At 40.3% G+C, this 21,552-nt stretch overlaps 1 protein-coding gene across 11 annotated transcripts in view; it reads left to right on the top strand.

Moving 5' to 3' along the window:
• Window positions 1-21,552, top strand: part of EPS15 (epidermal growth factor receptor pathway substrate 15) — a 74,490-nt gene that overhangs the window by 8,024 nt on the left and 44,914 nt on the right. For 2 of the 11 annotated variants that reach the window (XM_054211632.1, XM_054211633.1), the window contains one exon: window positions 11,120-11,257. In XM_054211632.1, the coding sequence (XP_054067607.1) occupies window positions 11,180-11,257 (78 nt within the window). In that variant the 5' untranslated portion in view covers window positions 11,120-11,179. Of the gene's footprint in view, window positions 1-11,119; window positions 11,258-12,927; window positions 13,425-13,588; window positions 13,765-21,552 lie in introns of those variants that run through there. The other 9 variants (XM_054211640.1, XM_054211635.1, XM_054211631.1 and 6 more) reach the window with 9 other exon arrangements.

Here is a 21,552-nt window from a genome sequence, read left to right as displayed (position 1 = left end):
TAATTTTTTAAAATAAACTTGTGAGGAATATACTAACAAAGAAGTCTAACTATAAAAATAGTCTGCAGTATACAGTGAGACTTTGATTTCCATAGCATAAGCTGAAATTGGTAATGTTTAGGATTTCGTAGTTTCTTACAGTTATGTATTTACTTGAAATATACACAATAGATAGTTTGGTTTAATTTACCTGTTAAGTTTGCAATATCGTTTGTAGATTATCAGCATTAAGCCTTTCAAAATAAACAACAACAAATGAAAGCATGAGTTTAGTTGGGTGTTTCCAGTTCAGGCCAAACAGGCCAAAAGTTGTTCATATTTGTGTGTTCCATTGGTGTTGATGTGGTTACATGTACATAATCAGGAACAAGATTTGTCCCATTGAATTAAAGATTAAAGCATGTAAATAACCAAAGTTGAGCTCTGCTATTCATATTGCGTAAGAAAAGAGGAGGATCTGAGCTTTTCATTAGTATTACACTCTCCAGTTCATGCTGACTAGTTCTAATTATGCTGTTTCTAGTATGCCAACTAGAGAAAAGATGCATCGCTTCTGAATACAGCAAAATGACTAGCAATTGGACTGTTCTCTTATCAGTCTTTCAGATTTTGGTTTACATATCTGACAATTTTAGACAAAACAAAATCCTACCCAGTTTTCCCTCATCCAACTATATTGATAACATTAACCCATTCTGTCTGTAAAAGTTATGTCTACTTGGCTTTACACTTTTGGATGGGAATTTAATCTGTTAAATATCAGGGGTGATGTCTCATATTTAATCACTACAGAGTTGCTGCGTTAAATTTACTCATTTCACTGATTTTCTAAAACATGAGGAGGACAATGTTCTTTTTCTTATAGGTGGTGGACCAGTCTTATACCCTGAGTATTTGGCTTGGCTGTAGAGTTAGGTAAACTTACAATGTCTTTCTGGTTTTTAGCTTGAATCCTGTATACCCACAAATCCTTAATTGTAGCACTGTAGTACTTTAAATATTTCTGGGGATATTCAGTGTCAGCAGTGTCAGCTGATGCAGCGACTGTGTGAAGCATAGGTGATATTCTGCAGTGTAACTGATCTTAGTAGTGCTTGGCTGACTGAAGTGATGGCTGTCATTTCTGTTCCCAGTAGCAACATGGGCATATTCTGTACAGTGAATGCTCAGACAGTGTAATTCCTTCTTGGAAATATTCGAATTTTTTTTCATTTGCAGTATGCAATCTGCCATTCTCTGGGTTTTTTGAAGGTATTGTGTCAGGATTCCTGATGTTAAGAAATTCAGACAACAAGATAGAGTTTGGGGAGATGGACAGATTAATAGACAGATATAGATGCACATAGATGTGTGTGTGTCCTCAGGAAAAGAATCCAGATGGAAAAAACTGGCATATCTGGGAAAATCAAGACATATGGTAGCTTTAAATCAGTTTTACTTTACAGTGAAGGCATTGCCTGAGGCATAATAATGCCAGCAGGAACAACGTCTCCACTTAGGCAAGCCATGGACCAAGTGTTTGGCAGCGGGTCCTGTGGAAAGGCTAGGAAGTATTACAAGCTGGGGAGAACTTTCTGGTAGCTGTTCCTATATCAGATTGTTTAAATGGGAAATCAGTAGACTTCATATTCCAGACATTTTAAATTATTTATTTCTGCTTAAGCCCTGCCAACTAAAGCATAAGTTAAAAGGGAATTTTGTTCTCTGAACTTTCAGGGTTCACATTTTCAAGCTTTTCTTGGCAACCTTGAAGGCCAGAAAAGTCCTATATTTCGCTGCTTTCTTGTCAGCTTTTTTGAATTAAAGCTCAAATAACCCATGCAAGCTCTTAACTCCAGAGGCTGGAGCTTTATTAAAAACAAAACAAAAAAAAAATAAAGAATTGGAACATATATGATACAATCTTGGTAGCTAGTAAAATTGAATTTGTTTTTGAGAGCATGCCATACTTGAAAAGACTAAGTAGAAAGGCAGAAAATGAGAAAAGAGCATCTTCCAAACAGATAGGCTATGTTTATCTAAAGTGGGACAAGGAAAACTTTTATCCCACTTAACTTTTACTTTTGGATGGCATTTGAATTGGCCTTGTGTGTTTGGCAGCTCATCTGTTGAGCCATCTGTTTCAAATTATGCATGCTCAGAGGGCACATTGCATCCAGGGATACTGTTCCCCCGAACACTAGAAACTTGAATTGGATTTGCAGTTTAGCGATCTGTAAACATGGATGTGCAATCATACATCTGAATAAACTCTGTTTGTTGTGGAGAAATTGAAGCATTCATACAGCTGGAGTAACCTGAGGAAGGTTGTAAGTGGAAAGCCTAAGGCCATATTCACTGTCCAATCTCCCTCGTACAGTGTTCAGGCAGTGCAAAATAAGAGAAAACCATCCAAGGGTCCCAGTTAGGAAATTTCTCTATCAGACTTAAGAGTTCTTAATGGACTAAGAGCTGATATAGTAACCAGTTTTAAAGCCCATTTAAACAGTGTCTTAAAGGGATTGTAGGGTAGAGAAACTGCAACTTGGCTCCCTCTGTTAATGAATCATCTCCAGTCCCATCACAATGCTAGAGGTGAACTGGATAGTGAATCAGAAAGCTATAACCAACTCTGAGAGCCTTTGTTATACAAGTACATCTTGGCCAGGAAAGAGGATTTGATCCGTAAACTTTAATGGTCCATTAGATAAATTTTATATTATTTATGGCATACTAGTAGCACTAACCTTTTTCATATGTTATCTGCTTTGAACATACTTTTTTTTGGAAGAATATACTGTTTGTTCCACCCCTCCCTATTCCTTCCTTTCCCCAGAATGCTGACTCAGTTCCTTTTGCTCGTTCAGTCAACTTGCAGTTTTAGGCATTTCCTTGTCCGTTTTTCAGTGGAACACATTACTTCCCTCTCATCAGTGTTGTGCAGCTCTGTTGCGGCTGTTGAGTAACATGCTGGCTGGAGACGGAAGAGATTTCTTTACAAGCAGTAGATACTGACATAAGACCATTTTCTCTTCATGGAATACACCGAAACTATGGGCTTGGGTAGCAGTTGTGCACTTGTGTATGAGGAAGGAAATTTGGCTTACACAATGCAGTGATGGAAGTAATGGTAAATCTAGAACCAGCGAGGAGACTTGAGTGATAAATGAAATTTTGTTATAGATTCTCTTTCTAGATTATTATATTTCCTTTTTACAGGTTTTCATTTTAGCCAAAACCCCAGGTTGTTTGCATTATCAGCAAAGTTTAAGTCCTCTGGTGATGAGGATCAGACTAAAGTAATGGAGTTTATAATAAATTATGAACAGAGTGTTGACCAAATGTAGATCTAGTATATTGTTTGGGCAGATCTTATCAATGTGCATGAAGAGCCTAGTTATGACATTAGGTTGAGTGAGGTGCTTGGAAATATTTCTTCCTGCTAGAAATAGCACACACAGTTCATTTAATCAAATAATTGTATATGCACAATTTGCACATCTAAAACTTTAGGAATTTTACTTTTTGTAATATATTTAATCTGCTTATCTGATCAAAAATAGATCTTTATATTACATTGCTTACTCAAGTATTAAGTTGTATTACATTTTTAATTAGCAATCCCAAAAGATCTACAGGAATTGATGAACGTTATTTCAGCAATGTTACAAAACTGAGGTACCTGAAAGAAGAAAGAAGTCTAATTAAAATTTTGCCTTTTTGAATCTTGTTATTAGAATAAATGCTTTTCTTATATGAACACTTTGTTACGTTATTACAAAGCTACTAGGGCAGGAGACAGAACTGCAGATATGTAAAAAAGTCAGCTGTATGATAATGATAGTGGTAGAGGGGAGAGAGATTCTCTGCTGTTTTTAGAAGCTGCCAAGGACGTAGGTGCTAGGTTTTGGGCAAGAGAAGTCTTACAGACTAATGCCATCTGGCTGGCTTTCGTCTGTGCCAGTTGTTATATAGGCCCCAGTCCCGCCTCTACCACATTTCTTGAAGTAGGAATTAGATTAAAATACAGTAATTGACAGTTACCTGACTGGAAACATACCTGTTAAGTGATTTAGAAACCCAAGGAAGTGATCCAAGCTTCTGTGCTTGAGACGATCAAAAGTATCCTTACGCCTATCCTGAAGCGATTTTAGGATACTTTTCCCTTTTCAAGCCTCACTGGCAGGAAAAAAAGCCGGGCTGTAGGATCTGCTCCAATTTGCTCTCCAATGCACATGATACAGTCAAAAAAACCCCAAAAAAGTCCACCACCACTCCCTGGTCTTCTGCCTCATTCTTTTAATTAGTAACTAGTCTTTCTGAGATGCCATGCATAGCACTTTTGTTTCCTGTGCTTTATTTTTGCAAAAGACAGAGATCTATCACACCAAGGTTTTGCAAAGCCTGTGTCTGCATGACAATGTTGGTAACTCACTTAATCTTTTAAATTATTCTGTAAACACAAGTCTCAATCCTATATTGAGGATAACTGTAGATTTTTAAGTTGTGATTGTAGGAACTCCATATACTGGAAGATGGGATTTGAAATTATCAGAATTAGATATTATGTTGACTTTTATTTTAATACAATAGGCTTTGTGATATCATCCGGCCCTGTCACAAACTTTTGTTGTTTAGAGTTAACAGACATCTTGCATACCTGAGAAACCCAACTACAAAAATAAGGATACTGAAAAGCAAGAATAAAGAGCAGGTACCTGTATTTATAAATGCAACAACATAGGCTTTCATGACCTTGATGTCTCTATAAGGTACCTGTATGGTTTATATTTTTGGGCCGATAGTTGTGCCATCTAGCTAATGGATTTATTTTGTAGTCCCATCTAGGAGACCCACTGCTGGCCTTGGATTTATTCCCGATTTAGGAGAATTGGAGTTAAATTAACTAACTCATCTATTTATTAATTTTACAGTTAACTAAATAGCTCTGCTGATGATTTTGAACTATTTTTTTCTCATGCGTATCTGTATAGATGTAATTTACCATCATCTAATGCTATCACAAGGAAAGGAGACAGAAATGCATTAAATAATTTTTTACAAATATTTCTCTAAGGAAAATCTCTAGGGTAAACTTGATTTGAACAGGAACAAAATATATCTCTTCTGTAAACAGGAAGAGGCTCACAATCAAGAATGTTTCAGATTTGTATGTAATCCAAATGCCTTTTTTCATGGAGATTGTTTTAGGAAGAATACATCCTCTGTTTCTGCAAAACTCATCTAGCTATCTGATCTTATCTGGCTTATATGGCTTCTTCCTCTGTCTTATATCTAAAACCTCGATACTTTCCTCTTTTGGACCTCAGTGTCCTTTGTTTCATTTTTATACATCATATCTGTTTTCTAAGCACCTTGGCGGGTTTATCCTTCTAAAGAAGGACAAATTTGTAATGTTTACACAAATTAAATTGATATGGGAATCAGAAAAATCTGGCTGGTTTGATACTTGCGCATCATCATCAATAATTTTGGTAATCTGATGTAGATATTTATGTATAGATACATTGATACAGTCTTCAATTGCTTCTCAGCTTTTGTGCATCTAATTGAAATTAATATTATCAATAACAGCAGGAGTTAGCTCAGCTTGTCTTTGAGATTCTGGGGTGCATTTTTAAGGCCAGAATATATTTAAATGTAATTTTATTTGTAAACTGAGAAAGTTTAATTGAAAAGCTGTTGTGAAACTACTGAAACACATGACATAGTTTTCACATTATTACACTGGAAGTATTTTCCATGGCTGCTTTAATTGCTACTAAAACTCAAAGAAACTTGTTTTATGAATGGGCACCAGACTTTTGTAGCTACATCTGTTGAACACAACAGGCAAAGCTGATGAAATATCTTTTATTACAGATAATAGGAAAGAAGCATAAGGTGACACTGAGGTAAGCAAGTCCTTGTCAGCTGATGGAGTTCAAATTCAATTAATGCTCTTTTGCATCTCATCAGTCACGTGCAAACCTTACATATTTCCATCAAGGCTGAACCACTGCTGTGTTACTTCTGCAACTTACTCTTAAAAAAACCCAACAAACTAACAAAACAAAACAGTCATTAAGCAAATAATTTGGTCATCTTTAAGGACATTTCATGTTTCAATTGCGTGTGCAACCAAATAGGAACATATGTTAAATTGTGAACTATTCACAAGACACATACTTCACAGCAATGTTATAATATTCAGTCTTTGATATTTAGCAGTGATATTTATTTTATGTGTTTAAAACATTTTTCATGAAGGAAAATATTTTAGGCACTATCTCATCAGCCAAGTTACGTTACTATTATTGATAGTACCAAACTGATTTATAAGAATGAAAACATTTAATTACATGTCAGTAATTCAGGATTCCAGAAAACAAAGAGAGGTTTTAAGGCAACATTCCTCAGTCTTACATGTTGACACCAGTGGGATTATGTGTTTTGCACTAAAGGAACATTGTGCCTGCCGGTGTTGTGCAATAGTTGGCCGAGTAACAGAACGGAGTCCTCTCCCTGCTGCAGAGCTGTAAATCAAAAATAATCCCACGTGGTGGATTCTCATTTATGGATATGCAGCAGGATTGTGGTTCTGAGAATGGGGAGTGCAGCAGACAGAGTAGCTGTAGAGATTCCTACAGAATCACACCAAATTCCTTCTGTCTGCTGCAAGAATGCTGCAATGTGCTATCTGATAGCTTTCACAAAGTGCAACCTGCAGTCTCCCTTACAGCACACAGCTGATACAGATGTAGGCAAGTAATGCTTTGCTCTTCCTTCTCACTCTATTTGTCAATAATTTGCGATCTTTTCCATAGCAACAAAGGCATCAAAATGCTTATTTTGGTTAGAACAGTTTTAAATGTGGCTTAATCATGGTTAAATAACATGGTCGGATCATCTCTGTCCTTATCTACTCTGAGGGCAAAATCATTATCACCTTTTCAGATACGATTGATTTTCCACTGTTATTAAGGCTTTTGACTCATTTCCTACTGACAGTCCCGGTACTATAACCCAGCTGAGATCTCTGTTCTCCCACCAGTGGTCTTGTCACTGTAGTTCACATACATGAGAGAGGTTACTGGTGAAACCAAGCGGAATATGATTTAAATTTAGTAAAGTTTTTAACTACTAGTGTAAAATTAAACACGACTATTGTGTTGTCCTGAACAAGGATGAATGTAAATGTGTGTTGTAAGTGTTTTGCTGTGTCAGTGCCTGAATCGTTTCTCAGCTTGAAGACTGGGGTGCATGTTGTAGGTGACTGTGATTTGGGAAAGTTAGGGTTTTTGTCTTATGACCAACATTATTGTATCAGTTGTATTTTATTTTCGTAATTTCCAAACCATTTGGACATTGTTGTAATTAAGACTAGTTGAAAATGAAAGAAAATTAAGAAGGTAAGAATATATAAGATGAAAATAATTAGGAGAACAAAAAAAGGAAAGTCTCAAGAAGAAACAGTTGCTACTATCAAGATTTACAGCAATGCCATAAAAATGGCATCATGCCATTAATAGTCATGAGTTTGTCTTAAAGACAAACCATTTCATGAGAAGAAAAAAATTCAAATGGTCAATAATATTCTCTTTTACCTAATTACTTCATGTATCTTATAATTCTGAAATGAATTAGTAATCTTTGTGAAGTGCAGAATGAATTAGTTCTAGATTAGGGGAATGCTGGGAATTCAGTGTGTAGATTTGCATATTTTTTTTAAGCATTTTCCATTTATTTAAAGCATAATAGACTTGTAATTGTTTCATAAAAGTGAACCATGCATTCTCTGGATCTATAGTATAGACAACCTGCCTAAGGAAAAAGGGAACAGAAGAAACTGTGGTAGAAGCCTTTCTGCCCACTACTTTGTAAAGATATTAAGTTTCAACCCTCATTTTGGTCAAATTTACAATACACATTACAATATTGATGTGTTTAATTTATAATGAAGACTGTTGCTGTTTCAGCAGTGGTATCGCTTGTACTATTTCTGTCAGAGCATATATTAAGCTGTACGAGGAATGGCTAAATCTCTAACTGCTGTATTAGCTGGACATTGTGTCGTCAAATTAGTGCCTATTGAAGATTTTACTGGATTTCAAGTATGATCTTGAATTAGGAATTAAATCCTATGTGAAAAATGTTACTCTGCTGTGTGTCACCTGCCTAGGTGATAAAGAGGTCAAACTGACCTCTTGTGTGTATCTACATTTTCTCTAATTCTTTTGGGGCATGAGGTATAGCCCCACGAAATTGTCTCATACAAATTAGTTGGAGAAAATATGGTTACAGTCTTAATGAAAAGATAAATTGTGTATGTTTTAAAATGGTATAGATGGGTCTGTAGTGCTGCATTTTAAATTTGCCAACTCTTCCATCAAATTTAATTGCTTTGAAGAGATTCACTCAAGACTTATTCAGGTTATTATCAACTGTAACATTTCAATCTCTTAATAAAAATTCAAGATTGTTCTTTCTAATTATCACAGTTCAAAAATAGTTTTGCCCTTTGGGATTCTGAATATTTGCAGTACAAGTGACATCATTTACAAAAACAAAGAGGTACAATTATTCCATACTGTACTCTGTTTCTATGTGACATGACTGCCAGATGAAGAAATTGAATTCAGATATATTCAAGTATTTCTGAACATCTGAACAAAAGCACCATCCAGATGAATATATATGCATATACCTTAAAATCCTAGTTTGTGCTTCTTTAATACTGCTACAGTTTTATATAAATTTGATGATCCCAATTTAGAACAGTTTCAAGGCAGCTATAATTTTGGAAGTCTGCAAACCAGCCTGAGGAGCCAAGAGCACAGCACAAGAGGAATTAGCGGATTATTCCTCTTGTGGTTTTAATAAGGATGGCTCTAGTAACAAACCATCCTCCTAGAAGATACACCGTAGGACTCACACATTACAGGTTTTATGCAAAAAATGAACAGTTCTCCATGGAAGATCCGATGCAGAAGGTCAGGCTAGATTATTGTAATGTTTTTTTGTGGCCTTAAAACATACCAGCCTATCAGTAACCCTACATCTAGAAAACTTGCTGCTGCATAAAATATAAAGAGCACATAAAGCATATCCTGGGGTGTGTTTCTAGTTAAAGGCATGCCTGCAGTTGTGGCTTCCTAAAACAACTTGTGTCACTAGTCCTGGAAAGTACTCTGAGATTTTTGATAAGAGGTACCTTCGGTCCAAAAGGTCATCAGAGTTTTGTGTGATCTTCCTCATTTCTAGGGAGAGATCTCTTAATAATCTAAGTGTAGAAAAATGCTGGTTTGTATCAAGAGCACAGCTGTTGCTTGGCTTTCTGAAACCTGTGCAACATGAGAGTCTGTGTTTACCTGCGAGCCGGTTCCCTTGCATTTCATTCTTTGATCATAGAACAGTAATTCTTTTTTTTTGCCAGGATTTTCTGTGTTCAGGCATACGGTTCCTTTTGTTCCGTGAAACTCAAAATGGTTCAATCCTTCTGACATTTAGATCCTGGATTCTGTATCTGTAGTACTGGAGCTACTAAAATGCTTTGCACTGAAATTCCAGAAAGCTGTATATGTCATTTCATGTTCAGGAATGCAGGAGGCAGGAGTGAGTCATTCCTCTAGTCAGCTTCCCGAGTGTTCATGGGTTGTAATAATACTTTTCCTAGAACGAGCAGAACAAGTCATACTAAATGCCTACGTGTTGTTTTGGAAAAAGAAATAATGGGCTTCCTGCGTGCTGATCCATAATGTAAACAAAGCTATAATAAAGGAAGGGATGGACACTTAGAGATGCTATTTCCAGGGAGACCAGTGGAAATGATTAAAATGTTATTAGCTTTACTAACAAAAATATTTGGTGATCATAAGAGATTTATAATACACAGAGGTCATTAGTGTCTGATTCTGACTTGTGTAAGGCCTTTCTACACTGTCTTGCTGCAGCAGAGGTCTCAAACTCAAGTCAACTGTACTAGAACAACTCACTTGATACGCTTACGCAGTATCTTACAATGGGGATTTGCACCAAAACGGTTATGCTGCTGCTATTGTAGCTGTACTGGTGCAACTGGTGCAAGCCCCATTCTTCACAAGCTGTTTGGCTGTTTTTTTATTTGATTTATTTGATTTATTAGTAGTCACTTGTTTGTCCAGTGTAGACTTAACCTTGTGCATTGTACTTTTAAAGAAACAATAAAGAACACTGAGATCTGGTACACATTTGCCAAAATGTCAGTACTTAGAGTCATAGAAAATCCTATTATATTTACAGATAATACTGTTCTCTGTGTCCTTTTGGTATCAGAAGTGTCCTGTACTAGAGGATCTTCTTATGACAAATAGATCAACATAGAGCAGTTATTACAGAGCAGATTACAGGTAAACACATTTCCTGCAGGAGAATTCACGTTGAATGTGAGAAGATATAAAATGAAACTGTTAATTTTTTACCTAGTTCATTGACCTTTTGACTTTCTTATGTTCTTAACAAGCTTTCCAAAAACCCAGCACATGATCCCACCACCCCTTCAACATTTACACAATTGTCAGAGCAGGAGATACTGCAAAAGGCCAAGATTCATGGGGTCGGCAAAGGGAGAGACACAAAAACAGGGTTTCCACTGACGAGCAAATGAGGGGAGAAGTACATTTACTAACTCCCCCAGTTACAGATTTGAGGAGCTCTTCCACCCTGGCCAAGCCCTTGTGAGCTGCTCTTGGCTAAGCCAAGAAAGTATTTGGGGGCACTGGTTTGCAAACCTGCCAAAGGTTTCAGGTAAATTTTAGTAGCCCTGATTTTTCTCTTGATAGAAAATAAGTATGAAGTCCAGTTTTATGACATTTCAGTTCCAGCTTAGAAGCAGAGAGCTGTTTCCTCCTAGGAGCTCTCATTCTAGATTCATACAAATCTGCAGTACAACAGTTCGTTCTCAGCAGGCTGACAAGTGCTGTCGTAATTATTACAGAGATGTCTGAGGCCGTGAGCTGGTTGTTTTAACTCAGGTGGTTGCAGGCATCTGGGATAATATTTGTCTGCAGGAGGCCCAGAACTCTCAACAACAGCAAAGTTTTATGTGACCACACTAATCCAGCATTGATTGAATGGAACTCATTATTATTTTAATTTGCAGGGGCCGCAGTGATTACCTTGAGCGATCCTTGTCTGCAGATTGTGGACAGAGTGGTCATGCATGATGACTGTGTGTTTTGAAAGTCCGTCTACCTCTCAGCGGAGCCAGGTGTGCTCTATGCGTGGCTGGGCCATGAAGGTACGTAACCACACTCCTGGCACTGCCGGCTACTTCCTAAGCAGCAAGTGAAGCTCATAGGCAGCTGCTGCTGCTTCTGAGAGCTCAACAGCAGCGTGAAAAGGCTCTGGATCAAGCAGACTGCTGTGAACGTCACAGTTTGAGGGAGGAAAATGTGTTTATTTTCTAACCCAGAGGCTTCAGGAAGGTCAGGGGCAGTCACTGGGCCAGAGCAGAAAGACCTGGACAGCACGTTCTGCTCAGAGGGCACATGGGACATTTAATGTGCTCTGGGTGAGGCTGCCCTGCGTGAAGGGCTCTGTTGGGAGAGGTGAGTACCCTACAAGTCCCTGGTGTTCCTTCACTCTGCGCCCTTGTTTCAGTAGCCTCGCTGCAGCTGCGGGTCTAGTCCTGGACCAGATGGGAAACACTTGATGCAATACCCAGCAGAGAGAAGGGGAACAGCAGCAAGGACACATCTGCCGAGTCAGACAGCCTGCCCACAAAATCCCGCTCGCAACAGCTCTCAACACCAAGCCTCCAACTCCAGAGCCAGGTCCCATTACCCTGTTTCGCATTTGCCTTCTGTTTACAACAAGAAGACATCAGCTTGGGTGTAACCTCTCTCCTGAGAGGCCACCGCTCTGCTGCCAAGCTGTAGCTGTTCTCCTTGCCCGGGGAGAGGAGACTGAGGGAACGGAAAAACAACTGATGGAGCAAAGGGCATCCACGCGAGATCATGGCAGCTGATAGAAACCCAGGCCATCCAAACCTCTGCTGAGGGCCCCCCCAAATACTAATGGGTTCAAATACTGCTGTCCCCAGGAGACACAGCTGTAGTTTTACAGTCTTCTGCTTTAATTTCCAAGTATTAATTATTGTGGGATAGTGTTCCAATTTTAATCAAAGAAGAAAAAAATCAACCTAGAAATATAGCCTGTGCTATTTTCTAGGGATTTTACTTAGGAGGAAATGAGCGTCACGTGGAGTAGAGGTGTGACAGTGAGTATGTCAACGGTGTGAATATTTTTATGTATCTATTCTGTTTGCTTTTTATATTCTTCCCTTCCATATCTTCTTTTTCTTGCTGAAACAATGACTGAGAAACAGGTTGGTGAAGCAGAGCTTCTATAAAACCTTTCTCAGAGGATAGGTGGGAAGGAGGGATCCCACGCGTTTCATGACAGATGATGAGAAATAGCAGCCCAGGATGACTGCCAGCTGAGCAATCCTGGGATGCAGAGGTGGGGCACCAGTATCAGCACAAGCAGGAAACAGAGTTGAAGAGGACAAAAAAAAATGCAGAGTGGTGGAGAATTAAGCACAGAGAAATAGGAATCTTTCCGATAATCGAGTATGACTCCGGGTGATTTCCTCTTATCGGTCTGAATGTGCACTTCAAGTTTAAAATCCATCTTGGGGTAAAGTAAAAAAATAGGAATTATTTCCCTCCACGTTCAGTGGCTGACGTGTGATGTGGTAGTGCAAAGAGCTCAGAATAGCAGTTGAAATCGCTGGTGTGTGGGCGGGAGCGGGTACAGGAGGACCAGCTTGTGCTCTCCTCTGCCCTGGCTCTCCTGCGGCAGAGGGAGATTTGCCAGATTCAGCTAGAGCAGGAGAAGGAGCAGGAGAATGAGCGGGGACAGGAATATGGCTTTCAGCCTGTTTGTGCATGATTGTTTCTCACGGGTTAGGAGAACATGGGGCAGTTTCCTTCCCACTCCAGCATGCTCCTCGTTTCTCTTGCTGCCTGCTGTCTAATGGTTTCTCCTGTCGTAAGGGTTGCTTGTCCCCTTTCTTCTCCTTTTCCCCCCCAGAAGACCTGCTGTTCCCTGCAGCGTTCCACCGAGCACAAACAGCCTGACGGGGAGGAGGATGTTCACAACCAGCAGTTGCCTGGGCGGGCAGATAATTTCCTGTGAGGGGAGAGAGGTCTGGGGGAGAGACTGCGCCCGGGGCTGCCCCTCGCTGGTGCTGAGCCAGGAGAGGACACGTCGGGTCAGGACGTCCTGCCGGGCTCAGCCCCGCTTCCTCCCGGGCCCTCTGCCCAGTTCTGTTGCAACCGAGCCCAGACCTGATGCACCTCCTGTTCGGGGACTTCCCCCACTTGTGTCATGACTCGGCTGGGGGACTGTCACCGTGCAAAATGCTCGAAGCACCTACAGCAGGAGCAGGGCCAACCGAGAAGGTGAGGGAAAGGCTGGTCACCGGGAGCGGGCACGTCGGCCATCGTGTCAGTCCAACAACTCCGGCTCCGCGTTTTTATTGCAGCTGCCTCGAGTGGGCTCCGACTCCGGCGCGCCCGCTCCGGCGCCCGGTTTTGCTTGCGGCCGCCGGAGGAGGCTCAGGCTCAGGCTCCGGCTCCGGCCGGGCCGGGCGGGCGGTGATCCGGTGCCGGGTTTTGACCGGTGCCGGCTGGGGAAGTTGCTGAAGTTGTGCCGCCAGTGGCGGGGCCGCGGCGCGTCCTTCCTGCGGCCCGGCCGGTGCATGATGGAAGCAGCATGGCCGCCCACCTCTCCCTCACACAGGTACCAACCGACCCGCCGCCTCCCCGCCTGGAGCGGGCTCGCGGGGCTGGGGGTGTGGGGGGGTCGGGACCGAAACGGGGCCTGAGGGTGGCGGGGGCCGCCTGGACGCCGGCGGGGAGCGGCTGGGTGCTGCCCGCCGGGCTTTGTGTGGCCGCCGCCGCCCTAACGGCCGCCGGCGCTGTCAGGTGGCGGCTGAGGCGCGGCGGGGGCCGGGGGTGGTGGCCTGTGGGGGGAGCCCCGAGCCGCGACCCCGGGCCTGAAGCGAGATGCCGGCCGGCCGCAGGTGCCTCCGCCCCGGCGCTGAGTGGGGGGACCCGGCCTGCCGGGGAGGGCAGCGCCGCCGAGGTCTGGGCTGCGGCGGCTGTAATCGCGGTCGGTCTTTTGTCTTCTATAAAGACACAGGTTTAAACAACAACAGAAAAAACCCCAACCCGCCCCGTTGGTTTTTGAAGGCAGGTGGTGAAGCGGGAGGCGAGGGGAGGGTTGGAAAGGCGATAGCCCGGGGTCAGGTAACTCGGTGGGGGCCCGGCCTCCCCGCCCCGGGCGAGCGAGCGGGCAGCGGGCGAGGTCAGCTCGTAAGGGAGGGCTCGGTGTCTTGCTTTAACAGAAACTTAACTCCACAGATATTGCTTGGAAGCCACTTTACCTTTTTTTTCTGGTGGGCCCCGTGGTGTGGGGACACCATTTTTGTGTACGGCCTGGACAGGTGCCTCATAGCGAAGAGCTTTGCGCGTCTTAAAACTTGGAGAAATCTCGGCACCATTTGGTGCTCCGTTGATCTCACTTTGCCTAAATCTTTCTTGCTTGCATTTTTTTCCTGGTGGTGGTAGAATTGCCCCATGCTGTTGGGATTACTTCTTGTTCTCTAGAGATTTGATAGCTAATAAACTTCACTTTTGGGTACATTTTTATTTCATTTATCAGGGACATGAGAAATTTGCATTCCTGCCTGACATAAACCTGAGACGGGGCCTATTGGTGCACATGCTCCTGGCTTGGGATGCTTCTATCCGATAATCGACTGTCATAATTACAGAAAGTAAGGCTGGTAAATAAGCATGAATCACTTAAGCACATATAAGTAAACTTAAAAAGTTGTCAGCAAGACTACTCAATTTGCAGTTACTTATGTAGTTGACTTTTGAGAAAATCATCAACTATTGCAAGGAAAAAAAAAGGAGTGAAAAAGAAGTTCAGTAAAAAGATGAATTTCAAATATGTGCAGAAAACAAATGTGTCTTTAAAGGTCTACAGATACGTAGTTATGAAGTAGTGCTTTCTGTGAAAGATTGCTTTAATATTAATGATGTTAGGTTAGCCTTTTCTGTGTCTCTTTTTCAGCAGCCTTCAAGCAAAAGAGAAAAGTTTTAAACATCCTCTTACTGAAGAGGAAAAAACTTTTTGTAGACTAGTAGCCTTAATTCTGTTGATTTAAAGGCATGGGCTATTCTGGGTCTCTATTTGGAGAGAGGGGAGGAGTATCTGCTCTAGTGCATTCTAAAGCAAGACATTATTGCTTACAGGCTGTGTAATCCTTTCATTCTAGAATTTATTTACTTTTTTGGTCACATGGAAGGGGGACTAAATACAAATGTGATAATGTTGACAGAAGCAGAAAAATCAACAGTATCCTTAAAACCATTGTGATTACAGCTTACATCAGTGGTTAAATTGAGGAAGCTATTTCTGTTGTTGTTGACCGCTTGTGTGGGTTTTGTTTTTTTTTGGTTGGTTGGTTTTTTTGTGTTGCATAAGAATCATCTTAGAAAGTCCAGCAATCCTAAGGATAATTTCTTCAATGTAGGTTCTAACTTCTGAAATTTCAGGGTTATGAAAAGTTGTAAGAAATCGTTAAGTGTTCTAAATCTGTTTAGATGAGCATGAGGAAGTGAAAATGACAGTACCCAGGGGGTGTGTGTGTGGGGGGTGGGTGTGTGTGGTGTACAGTTACTTGCTGCAGTTAGATCAGTTAGTAACACCAGCAATAAAAAGTATGCAGATCAGTACTTCCTGTGGTAGACCATGTGCAGAGAGTAAGAGGCATATTGACCTGCCGGCAAGCTCACGATTGTGTCAGATTTTCTTTTCTCCTTCCCATGTTTGGTTTGACTGTGATTTAACATAGCTAGGAAGTTGGGTATTTCCAAATGAAACTAGGGTATTTTCAGATGACTTTGCAGCTGCAGTGTCTCAGAGGGCTGGGCATCCTTTATTTGAATATCAAAGCTCTGTTTAAGTAATTTGAAACTTTTTGGTGCTAATTATATTTTTTTGGCTGATTAGTAAAAATATTTCAGACCTGTGTAGCTGTAGTGGAATTTATTTCACCATGTATGCTTGAAAGAGTGTTGCAAACTGAAGGTGATTATCTCCCTCTCGTTCCCCCAATTTAGTAATATAATAATCTGAAGTATCTTTTATCTCCCCATTTTGAACTCATTCTGCAACATCTTGTTGCCACTTGCTTTTGCTCACCAAGCATTATGGTCTGAGCATAACTGTGAATTTCATAGGGAACTTCTAAGGAAACTTCTACCAAGTGAATGTTTTGTTGTGGTCGCCTTTAGTTTGGAAACAATCTAGCAACATCAATGAGAAGGAACTGTTCCTATCTTGCAAATTGTCATCTGTTGTTGGAAAACTCAAATTAATCTGTAGCCAATATGAGGAGTTGCATTTTTGCCTTCCAAGGATGGTCGGTTATCTGGCCTGCTTAATTTAGGGAATTTACGGAGGAAGAAAGAACAGAAATCTGAAGATACAGAAAATCTGCATCTTGAGAGTGGGGAAGATGTGTTTGTTGAAAACTGATGTAATACAGACATTCAAAGACTTCTTGTTGCTCTTGAAAATTGAACTTGTGGTTTATTCTGGAAAAAACGCCTATGTGTGATGGAGGAGGAAACTCACTGTTTGGAGTAGGACTGTACAGAAACACCCAGGCAGAATGGGAAGATAACTTTTTGTGTGTGTTTTCCTGATATCATGAAAATATTTTTGTGAAAAATGTGCTAGTCATCTTAAAAAGTAGTTGTAGGCTGCTTTGATAAACAAGACAAAGTCATGCAATATCGGTTTGTATCCTAATTATCTTCAAGTCTCAGTTTGAACTTCGGTATTGTGTCACAGAGTCCAGAATGCTGTGGGTTATTGTCAAAGGGAAGCATTCAATATTACAACTGAGGCTAAGCTAGATAGATACCTGTCTAGTGCAGTCATTGCCAGGATTCACGTCTTGTTACTGGAATACTATAAGTATTTCACATCCCGTGTATGAGTGACGCTCTCATAGTAATATATACAGTATCTGCAATGTAGAGCCAAAGCTTTAGACGTCTCTGGCAACCTTGCAAACTTCTGATTTTTTTTTTTTTGTTTGTAAGACAGCAACAAAATGATAAAACTAAGATCTTTGTTGTTTTACCAAAGTGAGAGATCTGTTGTTCCTCTTTCTGTCCTCCATGAAAGATGAGGAAAACTGAGTTATGCATGTATGTGTGTTTAAACTTGCGTATATTGGAGGCTGACTGCTCCTAAAGCAGATAGAACTTCATTTTTTTTGGTTGATATTGCATTAACTGTGCTAGAGAATAGCTGCATCTAAAAAGGCAGTGGAGTACTCTTTCATGTTACACAGGCTTTGTTCAGTACTGACTGGAAGATGGTGGAGGTTTCCTGTAGCGATTTGAAAATTAAATCGAACCGTTCTTCATTACGCAGTGACAGACATCTATGCAGAGAGAAGATGGCAGAGTTTCTGTGCATGCTTCAGCTGTTCAGTGGGAATGAAAGTGCTGAATTTTGAAGTACTTGGTAGTATTTGTATATAAATCTATAATAAATGTTTTCTATCTTTACTTTTGTTATTGCTGTAGGAGACATGCTTGGTTATAGAATGGAAAGTAGTGGAAGGCTTTACCATGAAACCCTTCAGATCAGACAGTAAAGCGATAGGGGAGAAAGACAAGTTGATTATTGTTTGAAAAGGGCATTGTAAGAAAACCAGCTTACCTTAAACTTACCTGCTTTTTGGCTGGTTGGCTTTTTTATTTTCCTTACTGATCTATCTCCTATTTGTAATCCTAGCTGTACTGTGACCAGGCTACCTACCCACTGCTGTAGAAGGGGTTCCAAGTAGGATAGTCGCTGGTACTTACAGTTGTCTCTTTTGTATTAATTTCATACCATTGTCAAACGTCAGGAGGAGCTGCACCAGGAAGAGCACTGAGAGGAACTGCTTGCATTTTATTCCTCCTTTCCTTCCCTTCTTATCTTCTTGGAAATAGAGAGCTGGGATTCTTGAAGTTTTTTAGAGGAACAGCTTTTTTTCCATACTGAGTCCTTTTGGGAACCAGAAAACAGCAAAGGAATGGTTACACTTTTACATTTGTGCCGTTTGGCCTGGAAGCTCTTAAAATTAATTCTAGAGCTTTGCATCATGATAGAATACAGCATTTTGGATTTTAATCAAGATAGAAGGGGAGAAGCAAGCTATTCTATCTCATTTGGGTTGGAGGGGACAGTTATTTTTGTCTCAATGGACAGCTTTAGTTTGGTTGGGTTTTAAATGTTTTTGCACGAAGTAAAGTTGGGGATGGATGGGGTGGACAGACTGGTAGTAGTATCTCATTACACCTAAATGTGAGTGTGCCAGAGGGATGAAAACATTGGGATATAAAGGCTTGATTGACAGAAGATGAAGACGACGGGTGTCCCTGAAGGTGTTTATGGCCTAGGTTAATATTCTAAAGTTCATAGGTTTGCAACAAAGGTTATAATTACGAGAGCAGATGTTACTCTTAAAGCGATAAACTTTTAAATGGAATCATAATGTATTTCTGTTTTTGTACGCTGTGGAATCTGACCTTTTCTCCCTTACTCTTTTTGCATTGAAACCAAATTGAATTTACTCTATGCAATTGGTTGTTACCAGTCCCGCAAAAAGAATTGTGCCAGGTAGATTCTACAGCAGCTTTTTGAAAGATGTTGAACAGGTTGGGTTTTTTTCTTTATATCCCGGAAGATCAAGAATATCCTAGACTGTATTTGTATCTTGTTTTATTGTGGGGTATGCTTTGAAGGAAAAACAAGCCTGTTATGAGTAAAATAGCCTAGGAATTTTTTTTACTACTGTTGTTCTATTTGGCGTCACAGGAAATTCCAGTTATTGCAGTGATGCTGGTGTTAAAATGAATATTGGAAACACTAATGAAATAAATTAGAATTACTGGCTCGTACTTGATAAGTACTGAATGAAAGGATTGTTTTGCACTTAGTGTTTTCATTGCAGGACTTCAACACGGTTTTTCCTGTCCAGGAGTGACAATGATCAGTTTGGCTGTAATAATGAGACATTTGGCTGAACAAAGGGTGATATTGGGCAAGAGGGATGATGCGTGAGAATTGATACTTCTAGCATATGCGCTGGCCAATTCTAGTCTAGTTTTCTGCTCGTAGTTTTAATTTGGTTTTGTGCCTGTACTTTTACATTATAATGAAGTAATACTGAGTAAGTAAAATACTTGAATGTTTAGGAGAACTACACCTCTAGATTGCTGTTCGAAGTGTTCATAGGTACAGCATTTGGGGTTTAGTTAAGAAAATATAGTATGCTTTGGAGCATGCTGGAAAGTGATTGAAAGTGTTGTTAGTTATATTGGTGTTATGGTAGTCAGGGGTCTAGGAAAACTTGACTATGTTTCATCAGGCTATTTTAAGGGATGTGTAAATGCCTGCTTAGCTGGTGGATGAAATAATAAAAGTCTTTGGGTACCAGGGCAAAGTCAGAGCAAGGTTAAGGTATATAAGTGGATGTATTGCAGTGAATACCAATGACGGTTTCCCAGCTGTCCTGGTTTCATCTGGGAGAGAGTTAATTTTCTTGTAGTTACTGTATTTCAGATTGGTACAAAAGGAGTGTCATTAATACGTATTATTTTAGTTGTTGCCAGGTGATGTTTATAGTTTTCAAGGACTTTTTTCAGCTTCCCATAGAAGCTGAGAAGAAGCCTAGACAGATCGATGGAATGGCCGATGGAATATTCCGTATCATAGTCATCATGTTGGGTATATAAATGGCGTTGGCCGGGGAGTGGGTACTCACGATCACTGCTCGGGATGGTGCCAGTTCACTGGGTGGTGTGTTGTTATTATTTTTATTTTCCTTTTCTGATATTGTTCTATTAAACTGTCTACATCTCAACCCGTGAGACCTCTTTTTTTTTTCTGTTCCCCCTCATTCTTCCCTCTTCTCCCTACCTTTCTGGGGATAAGTGAAGGTGGGTGAGCAACTGCTGGCCCTAGCTGCTAGCTGGGGTTAAACCACGACACCAGCTGATGTAATTTTTGCTATGTGAGAGGTATTTCCCACCCATCCCCCAACAAACAAACAAAACCTCACCATCTCCTGCACTCCTCCTCCCCCCCGCCCCGAAAAAAAACCCAACAACCCAAAACCAAACAAATTAAACCAAAACAAAAAACCCCTAGGGAATCAGAAATGCCTTGTGACTCACAGAAGAAACTGAGTGTCTCTGGGACAGAGTACTTGCTGAATAAGCAGATGTCAAGTTCCGAATGAAAGTTCTCCTGTTATTTCTGGCTGTTCTCTATAATTTGTCTTTCAGGATGCTCTGGTGATACTGCACGCTTTCTGTAGTTGAACAGGATCGCACTAAACCCCTGATTTCTACCAATCTTCCAATTAATGTTCTTTGATAATCGACGCCTGCGAACATCTAAGTGCTTAGCCAAAAGAGCAACTGTATTAGTTGTTGCTATAGGAAAACATATGTGGTTTTATTTAAACTGTCACCATTTATACAGACTGTATTAAAGTGTTATCCACAACTGTATGATTGATGACAACTTCTAGAATACTGTTGGTTTCCATATTTCAATGCAAACTTCTAAATTTTAAAGCTGAAGAAGCTACCTTGTTTAGATTCAGCTTGTACAAAGGTCTGTAAATCCTGGGGTTTAAGATTATATATCCCTTAAGGAAGAGAATTCAATTTTTTTGATGATATTCAAAATTATGTGTTTTGGGGTTTGTTGGGCTTTTTTAGTATGTGTTGTGTAATTAACTTGTATCATTCTCAGTTGTTCCAGCTGGGGATAATTCTAGGGTTATAGTCTGCATAAATGCACCCAGTCATGCACAGTCTTTGGTTTAGGCAATATGCACTTCGTGAAAATAGTATCCAATTTGGTACCTGTTTTTATGCTGAGGAAGAGAGGTAACCCCAACAGTACATTTCTTGGGAATCCTTTGGACAAGGGTATTTGGTGTAGACGAGGAGAATAAGTTTTGCATGACTTCAGATCTTGGTCTTTTTTAGAGTTTCTGAGAATGGTTTAAGATTAAATTTGTAAAGGAAGGGCCTTTTCTAAAGAAGCTGTTTTATCCTTGTCCACCTAAGTTTAGGTGAGCACTGAATAGTAGATGGCAGTGGAATTAAGGCAAAAGTTATCTCTGTTAAGGATTCAAGTTACAAAAAACTAAGTTAAAATATTACTTTTTTTATGTTGCGCCATTGCCGTGGATTTAGTTGTGAATCCAGGAGTTAATTTGGATATCTGAAAATTTTACAGGCTCATTGCATATGTCACTAAATTTTAAAGAATGATGCAGTGGATAATGAAATAAAATTATATTGTTTTGTAATCATCAGGTTACAAAACAATAGATAGCCAGTATTGTTTCAGGTTTCTTCTGTTGCCTATAGATGATCTTGCCTAAGAATTCTTGTTTCACACTGCCTGGCCTGGTGACCTGTCTGATCGTAA

Source organism: Rissa tridactyla, chromosome 8 (genome assembly GCF_028500815.1).
Source record: "Rissa tridactyla isolate bRisTri1 chromosome 8, bRisTri1.patW.cur.20221130, whole genome shotgun sequence".
Lineage (NCBI taxonomy): Eukaryota > Metazoa > Chordata > Aves > Charadriiformes > Laridae > Rissa > Rissa tridactyla.
Note: the sequence above shows the minus strand (reverse complement) of the source record. Positions and strands in the feature narration are given on the sequence as shown.